The 10,000-nt window shown below is 46.6% G+C and overlaps 2 protein-coding genes across 2 annotated transcripts in view; both read right to left on the reverse strand.

Moving 5' to 3' along the window:
- mical3b (microtubule associated monooxygenase, calponin and LIM domain containing 3b) overlaps positions 1 to 7,251 on the reverse strand; it is a 28,305-nt gene extending 21,054 nt beyond the window's left edge. Inside the window, exons 1-9 of the mRNA XM_062528100.1 lie at positions 6,896 to 7,251; positions 5,512 to 5,851; positions 4,717 to 4,924; positions 2,681 to 2,788; positions 2,341 to 2,442; positions 1,969 to 2,124; positions 1,388 to 1,488; positions 846 to 1,103; positions 103 to 218 (exon numbers count right to left, since the gene is read on the reverse strand). Coding sequence (XP_062384084.1) covers positions 103 to 218; positions 846 to 1,103; positions 1,388 to 1,488; positions 1,969 to 2,124; positions 2,341 to 2,442; positions 2,681 to 2,788; positions 4,717 to 4,924; positions 5,512 to 5,748 — 1,286 coding nt within the window. The 5' untranslated portion in view covers positions 5,749 to 5,851; positions 6,896 to 7,251. The remainder of the gene's footprint in view (positions 1 to 102; positions 219 to 845; positions 1,104 to 1,387; positions 1,489 to 1,968; positions 2,125 to 2,340; positions 2,443 to 2,680; positions 2,789 to 4,716; positions 4,925 to 5,511; positions 5,852 to 6,895) is intronic.
- Positions 7,252 to 9,979: 2,728 nt separating this feature from the next.
- Positions 9,980 to 10,000, reverse strand: part of svopl (SVOP-like) — an 8,358-nt gene continuing 8,337 nt past the window's right edge. Inside the window, exon 16 of the mRNA XM_062527894.1 lies at positions 9,980 to 10,000. This exon is cut by the window's right edge and continues 87 nt beyond it. The gene's annotated coding sequence lies outside the window, so the exon portion shown is untranslated.

Raw genomic sequence — 10,000 nt, forward strand, 5'->3', positions numbered from 1 at the left:
GACATGACTATGTCTTCACAATATGTGTGTGTGTGTGTGTGTGTGTGTGTGTGTGTGTGTGTGTGTGTGTGTGTGTGAGTGTGTGTGTACGTGTTAACGTACCTCTCAGCCAGAACCTCCAGTGGAGTGCTGCCTAGCGCCCAGCTGCGGATCATCCATGCTGTATCCATAGCGGCCATGAAGCCACGAGCAATTCCTGTTCCCATTGGCCAGAAAGGCTGAGGAACAGACACAGAATAAATATTTGATACACACATTCACACAAAGTATTTAAGATAGTCTCTCTCCACCACTCTCTCTTTCATCCGCCAACATTCATCTCCCTCTCTCTCTTTTCACCTCCAGTAGACTGTGCCCAGTCCGTAAAAGCGTGGTTAAGTGGCTAACCCTCTTACAGTAGGTTGACACTGTGAACTGTTTAATAGAAAAGCCCTATTGTTTGATATTGTTTGATAAATAAAGGCCTATTGTTTCATTTATTGTTTGATAAATAAATGATACTGTAAAAAAATCTAATCATTTGAACTTATCTGGGTTAGTCACAAAACCAAGTACACAGAATACCCCTGTAGCACCCCCATCTTTCTTCTCCTCTCTCCCTCCCTCATCTCTTCCTTTCCGTCCTCTCTATGGGTGCCTCTCAACATCTCTCCTCAATCCTCGATGCTCGATCCTCGAGGGGTGTTCCCACTGATCTATAACTAACACTGGATAGACTATCTCATTGTTGCCGCCCCACCATTCTTTATGTAGATCAGTGAGGATCGAGGCCCGAGGAGGGAGGGAGGATGTATAAAAGACCAAATGAGATGCACCCCTATCTGTCCGTGACCCTCCATCCTCACCTCCAGTAGACTGTCTCCCACCAGCGTGAGCAGCAGGGAGTGTTCACCACGTTGGCGCACCAGCGCGGCGTTCTCCGAGGCGTACATGCACGTGAAGTCGAACATGGCCACGTCCGGCTGGCCGTAGTGGTTGATGGCAAAGTCCAGCACGGGGAGCTGGTGGTTGGTGGAGAAGTCGGCGGCCTCGCGCGCGTACGACAGCAGGGCGTTCTGGTCCACGTTTGCGCGGGAGAGCAGCTGCTCCGTGTCGGCATAGTCCTGAAGGACACACACACACACACACACGTCATGAGAGAGAAACACACTTTTGCACATATATTCAAATACACACACACGAGCACAGAGTGCACACTTTGAACAAACAAGAACAAATGTTCAAATAAGAAAACACCCACGCATACCGTATATGCATTTACAATGCAAGAGATGCAACCAAAATAATAATTCATATTTCACACCATTAAACAGACAAACACGCGCACACACACACACACACACACACACTATGTGTCACAGACCTGTGATCAATCACAGTCACTCACTCGTAAGATGACTCCTTTCTTCAGAAGACTCTGTTTCTTAGCTGTCATCACGAAATAGTGTGTGTCGTCTTTATAGTAGACGATGTTCTCCAGGTCGATGCCTAAGGAAGAGAAGAAAGCGTCTCGATTTCCGCTGATCTCTTACACATGGCCCATTATTAGCACTGAATCAATAATGCATGGTGGTGTCCACTGACTAATGTTACTCACCGTTAGGCCGGAATCTGTTGAGCTTACAGTTATGTGCTCATGACATGGATGTGTGTCCAGTTGTGTGTCCGTACATGCAGTGTGTTGGTGTGTGGCACTGTGCGCAGGGGATCATTGATGTCATTCATCTCTGTGTGTATGTGTGTAAAGCAATTACTTCTGTTAAGCGCTTTTGCTATTTATTGCAATGAGGCCTGAATGTTCTTTTTCTTTGTCTGTCTGTCTCTCTCTCTCTCTGTGTCTCTGTCTCTCTTTCTCTCTCTCTCTGTATGTGTGTGTCTGTGAGAGAGTGTGTGTGTGTGTGTGTGTGTGTGTGTGTGTGTGTGTGTGTGTGTGTGTGTGTGTGTGTGTGTGTGTGTGTGTTAGATGACCTGTGTGTGCGCGTAGCTCCTGGAAGAAGCTCTGGTTGAAGATGAAGGCCACCCCACTGATCTCCTGAGCCTGGGCCTCTGCCCTTGTACGCCGGTTGATGAAGTTTGCCGTGATGGCAATAGCCAGCTTTCCACGGAACTCCTTCCTTCTGAACCCTACAAACACACACACACACACACACGTGCAGATAACCATAGAAAGTCCCATTTTGAATGTTTACCTTAATAGCACAAATTGTTAACTTAGCACAATAGTTTCTGTAGTATGTATACTGTGTGTGTGTGTGTGTGTGTGTGTGTGTGTGTGTGTGTGTGTGTGTGTGTGTGTGTGTGTGTGTGTGTGCATGTGTGTGTGTGCGTGCGTGTGTTTACCAGGTAACGTGTTCCTGCGTCCATCAGCTCCAATGACCACATCGATATCAATCTGGCTGATGGGATGGTTCTTAGGATTGACAACAGCCCTCCATCCAGTCTCTGGAATAACACACAGTCATAAACATAGACACACAGACATACAGACACAGACCCACACACAGGCATCGTGTACACACACACACACAGGCGTAAATGTGTGTGTGTGTGTGTGTGTGTGTGTGTGTGTGTGTGGGTGTGTGGGTGTGTGGGTGTGTGTGTGTGTGTGTGTGTGTGTGTGTGTGTGGGTGTGTGGGTGTGTGTGTGTGTGTGTGTGTGTGTGTGGGTGAATGTTTCTCACGCTGCTCATCTGACGGCTCGTTCAGATCTTTGAACTCCACATTCACATGCACCTCCACCCCCAGTAGCAGAGCCACCTTCAGCAGGATCAGCTGCAGCTGTCTGATGCCTAGGACACACACACACAAACAAACAAAACACACACACACACACACACACACACACACACACACACACAGTGTTACAAACATACTCTCATACATATGCACTAGTTCTCCATTATGGCCTCTAAGCGCTTGCTCACTTCTTACTACCCCCCCCCCCCCCCCCCCCGACACACACACACACACACACACACAGGTAGACACACACACCATGCATGCAGTGCAACACAATGCATATGGCCCACACTGCTGTGCTGCTAAGGTGCAGAGCTGCTTCATCATCTGGCTGAAGCTCTGCAGAGTTGTATGGCTATAAGGACCTGAGCTAACACACCTGAGTCAGCTGGACCAGCCCCCCAAACCCTTCAGATAATTATTACAGCCAAGCCTGTGTCACTGGGCCAACACTGCAGGAGGGGGGGGGGGGGGGGGTGTGGCTGCAGAGGACAAACTGGAACTATAGCACTCTCACTCTTTAACTCTCTATCTCTATCGATCTCTCACTCCTCTACCACTCTCACTCTTTATCGCTCCATCTCTATCTACCTCTCACTCCTCACTCACACTCTTCATCTCTCCATCTCTCACTCCTCTACCACTCACACTCTTCATCTCTCCATCTCTATCTACCTCTCACTCCTCACTCACACTCTTCATCTCTCCATCTCTTACTCCTCTACCACTCTCACTCTTCATCTCTCTATCTCTATCCCTCACTCCTCTACGACTCCTCTACCACTCTCACTCTTTCTCTCCACCTCTCACTCTACCTTCTCTCTCCTCTACCACTGTCAGAGCCAGATGTACTAACGCTTTTGCACCCACTTCAGGCTATTTGTTTTCACAACGTGCATGTAAAAACATGACAAGGTATTTACAAACAGGCTATACTTGGGTAAAACTGCATACTGCCTGTCGCAGGAACTGAAAATGTCAAATTGTGCTTCCCGTGTCATGCATATGCATTCATAGGAGGGTCAGGGGAAAGTGGGAGTTTTGTGATAAAAGATGGGAGAAGAAGCGTAAAATGTGTCTAATTAGGCACTCCCCTGCGTACGAAACCATGAAAGCTCACATCTGTTTTGCTGTGAAATATTTCCGTCTGGTAAAATAAGGTGTTAATCCAAATTACGGTTAAGTGCCTCAATAATTACTTTCAAAGACAACAAAATCGAGAGCAGCATTCAGAGCACCAGTTTTGCATCTTTGTACTTTCACGTCATCCACTTAAACTTTCCTACTTGCTAGATTTGACCAATCATCCAGCCTATGTGCACAAGTAGTTTGGGTAGAACTACTGCTCTTCAGTATCTCCCTGCTTGTTGACATCATGTATTGTATTATTTCATGATAGCTAAACGTTTAATTCTTTTTAATTTTGTCATCAGTTGACTTCATTCAACTGTGCTTGTGACTGAAGTATGCCGTTCAGTTGTGGATGTTCACAAATTGCGGTAGGAAGCGGAGAAAGGTGCTGATTACCCGACGAACTGAAGCTTTGATAAATACCACGTAAATCTGTCTCTCTCACACTATTTTCTCTCCATCTTGGCCTCTGTCTCTCTCGTTCTCTTTCTCATTACTCCTCTCTTCATCCCTCAGGAGTTATCTCTCTCTCTCTTCCTCCTTCCCTTCCTCCTGATCTCTGGAGTCTCTTTTGCAAGCTCTCTCATTAACTCCCTTTCAAGGTCCCCCTCATTTCTCTACGCTCTAAGACTCCTATGCAGTCTACATGTACCTCAAAAAATAGAAATATAAATCATATCTAACCATATGATATTAATTCAACCGTTTCAAGTACCGTATTTTTATCGAGCACAACCAATCAAAAACGTGATTAAACACCCAAAATATCATCAAAACACACACACACACACACACACACACACACACACACACACACACACACACATTCATGCAAGGAGACACTAACTGATATGGTCGATGGATCCGGCGCAGAACTGTCCGTAGAACTTCTTGGCGCCGAGGCCGCGGAGGTCGTGGATGGTGCAGGGCCACAGGTGGAGCACGTTGTTCCGCGAGAACGAGTCCCTCTTCTCCAGCAGCAGCACCCGCGCCCCCAGGAACGCCAGCTCGATGGCCGTCCGCAGGCCACAGGGCCCCGCACCGATGATCAGACACTACACACACACGCATGCACATGCACACACATGCACATGCACACACACACACACGCACACACACACAGAGCACAGGTATGATTATGTGTACATAGATACACACACACATGCGCACACACACACACAGAGCACAGGTATGGTTATGTATACATTCATATGCACACACACACACACGCACACATTATGTGACATACATTCTGTAATGCTACTCTATACAAAGACTTAAATAATTATACACTTTTACATGGCATGCTAAAACTCCATGTTTATAAACACATAGAATATAAGTTGAAGGTTCATATTTTGTAGTGTTGGCATGTGCATGCTGCTAGATAGTGTGTGTTTGTTTGTGTATCATATTGTGCATTAGTGTGTGTGTGTGTGTGTGTGTGTGTGCGTGTGTGTGGGTATGTACCGTGGTGTTGGCGCAGGCATAGCCTTTCTGGTTGAGTGTGTGTGTGTGTGTGTGTGTGTGTGTGTGTGTGTGTGTGTGACTGTGTGTGTGTGTGTATACCGTTGTGTTGGCGCAGGCATATCCTTTCTGGTAGAGTGTGTGTGTGTGTGTGTGTGTGTGTGTGTGTGTGTACCGTAGTGTTGGCGCAGGCAAAGCCTTTCTGGTTGAGAGTGTGTGTGGCCCTCTTGTCCAGTCTCGCCCACAGGCCTCGCACCCTCCAGTAGTCCAGTCGCGGCCGGAGCGTGTGGTAGAGGCGTGGGCCCGGCTGTATCCCTAGCAACAAGCACACCTGCTCAAACGCAGACAGCGTGGCCCGGCAGGTAGACGCCTGCACGAAGGCATCGAACAACACCTGGGCCTGCTCGTCCATGCCTGACGCTCTCGCATACAAACACACACACACATACACTCAGGCTCCCTCACACAGTCAACATTCAGACATTCAAAACACTCACAACACACAAACACACAGCCTGGGACAAGAGAGGCCGACAAGAAAGGACAAGTTGTTATGAAACATAAACATCCATCACACCCTCACACCCTCACACACACACTCTCTCTCTCTCTCTCTCTCTCTCTCTCTCTCTCTCTCTCTCTCTCACACACACACACAGGTAAGACAGATTGACCAAAGGAAGTGATATAACTGCTTTGGGATGGCACTCATACAAGAGAAATGCAGTTGTAAAAAAGAAAAGAGATGACTATGTGAACATCTGAGAAATTATCTGTCAGGTGAGGTGATTCAGCTGACTCAGCAAGTCTCAGCTGCATCTCTCTCTCAGTAGGAGCATGGAATTGCTAGGCTGTCCTTCTGTACAATAGACAATGCTGCTCCCACTGTAGACTCTCTGCCTCCCTCACACACACACAGACACACACACACACACAGACACCAGAGAATGTGATCATTCCTAATATGCACCACGGTGTCTGTCTGTTTATCTGTCTGCATGAGTTGACAGCCTCTAATAAAATGTGACTATTGAGCGGTGCTTTCACTCCTTAGGGAATGAAAACACCTCAGCGGCGTGTGTGTGTGTGTCCTTAAGGGCGGCTGAGGGCTTTAACGGGATTTAAGCGTCTGACTGACAAGCCAACACAGCGCACTGAGTGCGACAGCGCTTTGCCTGGCTTAACCCAGTCAAAAAGCCAATAACGCACCTCAATCCACAGCCGGCCATTATTTCGCCCTCGCACAGCGCACACCCTGCCATATTTCACAACGAAAGAAAAAACAAATAAAATGTACTAAACTGTTATCTCAAAACCATAGCCTATGTCCTGAGCAACAATCTACACACTACCACCGTCTCATGTAGCAGATTGCCTCTGGTGTGTGCACGAGAGCAATCACACGCCCTAAACTCTGACATACATCGCTGCGGCGGGACAACTGGCCGTGCGCGCGCTCTGCACCCTCTCCTGCTGCTGCATTGGAGATATCAAAGTAACAATTTGAATGCAACTGACAGCTCAAAAAAAACACACGATTCCGTAATAAAAACTCTCACCTGTGGCAAGGCTCCGTTTTTGAACATAAACTCCAGCGTAATTCCATCGCAGAAACGACACCGGGTTTACCGGAGGGCTGGAAACGGAATCCCGCTGCAAACATAATTCCGGTAGGGTCTCGTTAAGCTGCACATTCCCATCCCGGTCGGCACGTGTAGGTTTATGTACATGTGTGGCGGCAGTGCTGTCGGGACACCACCAGACTACGACGCACCTACCTACGGTTCTAACTGACGCAATGTCGCGCTGAAGGTTGTGACAGCACCTGAAACGCACTGGTGGTCAGTGGTATCATCCCAAAAAACAGCGGAGGAGTTACCAAAGCCGCCAGAGAGTGGTCAATTCGACGGGAGCGATCAGTGCAACTGTGTGCAATCTTTGACAGTGGCGGCACGCGTAGCTGATTGGTTCTAGCGAGGGTATTCTGAAGAGTAAGCAGCCCGTGTGTGTGTGTGTGTGTGTGTGTGTGTGTGTGTGTGTGTGTGTGTGTTCAATACTGCAGTGGGATGTTATGAAAAACATTGGGTTTATGCCAAAATAGTGATATAATCTGTAACTTTTGAACATGACGTGCATAATGATTGCACTATTGAAAATGCTACTAAAACTTAGGCAAAAGGGCTCAGACTCAACTGTACACAAGATATGTTCACATTCAAACATAGCTGCTCTATGTTAGGTGTCCTACTCCACTAGTCCTCATAGGAAATCTGAATGATTTAAATTAAATGATTTTATTTCATAAAAATAACATGAATGAACCACGAGACACAAACATAAGCATTGTAATTTTACATATATCCCTAATTGTATTCTTTCCAACAACTTTTCTTATTTTCTTTTCTAGTTGTTGATATTCCATATTTTCTGAAAATAAATGTTATGAAAGATTTGTTTTGACTTTTTAATGACATTCATGTGTATGGAGTCATTTCAATACGGGCAAATACCGACAATTTGTTGTTATGGAGACTATGGATGCTTTATGGCCTAGTGCCCTCCTCAACCTCTTCACCCTTGCCTGACAGACACAGAAACAATGTTTACCGAGACCGGATTACAGAGTGGGGAATCAAATCAGTGTGTGTGTCTGCGTGCGTGCGTGCGTGCGTGCGTGCGTGCGTGCGTGCGTGCGGGCGGGCGTGCAGGTGTGTGTGTCTGCACCACATAGACTGAACAAATGTAATAGTCTAATAAACTTTCTTCTTCTGCCGAAGTTGACCAAATGCATTTATAACCTCACAGTTATAACCAGGACAAACTCTCATAGACAGACACACACGCACACACGCACACACACACAAACACACCCATCCACAGACACAAAAGCTCATATACTGTAGCCTATACAATGTGCAAGACGGCTAGCAGGCATCTGCACTCTGGGTCTCCCACTGTGAGACAAAGAGGGATTAAAGAGAGATCAGGTGTCTTTGCTACACACACCACCTGTAGGTGCACACACACTCACACAAACACACATGCATGCACGTGCGCACACACACACACACACACACACACACACAAGAAAACCTTTACCTTGACAGTGCCCAAACAGGAAAATGAGTTGATGTGGTCTACACGCACTCGCATACATTAAACTACATGTAGTTTTTTTTATTTGTTTTTTTTTAATGGTAGATTGGAATAGTGCACAGGCATAGTGGTTCCATAGTTCAGTGCTTCAATCTTCTCTTTTCTCTCCCCATCTTTCAGAATCTCTCTCTCTGTATCTCTCTCACTCTTGGCCCCACCCCACACACACTACCTCACAGTTCCGCTATTGTTCTCACTATTGTCATCGCAACCCGACGGATGGAAGAATTGAGAGAGAGACAGCATGAGAGAGAGACGGTGCAGCCAAAAGACAACACAGTGCAGGCAAAACACACACACACACACACACACACAAACACACACACACACACACACACACACACACATGTTAGAGTGCACTTGTAGTCACACATTCTCAGCCACACACCCCCTTCAAATATTTAAGCTCATCTGCAGTGCAGAACTTCCCGCTTCTCCCTCTATGCTGCCTCCCAACACACACGCATCTCTGTCACACACTCCCTCCCGCCCTCTCAGCCAAGGTCACATGCTGTGTGCCAGGCTCTGACTGCTCAACATGCTGATACCGCGCTCACTCGTAGCGTCTCTGTTTACACACACACACAATGCTTATACTGCACACAGAAATACACTAACCACATACTAGCCAAATACTAGCTACCATGCACACTCACACACACACACACACACACACACTTCATCGGTATTTGAACGCACACACACACACACACAAACATCAGATTTACATGTCTATTAGCTACTTGAAACGTATGTTTGAGAGAGAGTATGTGTGTGTGCAGCCAGACATAGGCTTAAAGATTCCCACAGTGCAGGAGGATTCTCGTAAACCTTTATCAGCTTAAAGGAGTTGAGTAGAGGAGTTGAGCGTGGGAAGGAGGGGCAGGGGGGGAGGTGTGATAGAGTTATACACACACACAGGCACACAAACTATATTATTAAGCAGCCTACTGCAATTGATCAGATCTTAGGGCTCAGGGCCCATAATGTAAGTAGCCAATATGGAGAGATTAGTAAGCGAAGATCTGCCATGAGCCTTGTCATACTTAACAGACAGACAGACATCTTGTCTGTTGCATCGTCATAGTTTATGTTCTTTACCTGCTGCTGTCAAGATGATGCCGGTTACAATGTGTTTACCACCCAGAGACTGCTGACAGCACAGTTTGGTTTTATGAAACCAGAGGCGTAGATACATATTACAATGCAAGACCTCCCTCTAGTGGTAATTCCACATTTTCCCGGAGGGAGGAAAGTGCCTTTAAGTGGAGCTGTTCAATCAGCACCACCAATATTATGACAACCATGTTACTTGGCATTCCTTATCAAAAGAATAATGTCATACAGCTGCTGGAGTCTGATAAGGTAATCATAGTGGCAAAGAACAGTTCAACCCTATCACGACTAGGCTACCGAGCATGACTCGTCAAAACACAGTACATTTGTGGGGCAGAACCAAATCCAAACAGATGAGACTTGTGTTTGTATCTATATGATTTTATTTTGTA

Source organism: Sardina pilchardus, chromosome 23, assembly GCF_963854185.1.
Source record: "Sardina pilchardus chromosome 23, fSarPil1.1, whole genome shotgun sequence".
In the NCBI taxonomy this organism is placed as follows: domain Eukaryota; kingdom Metazoa; phylum Chordata; class Actinopteri; order Clupeiformes; family Clupeidae; genus Sardina; species Sardina pilchardus.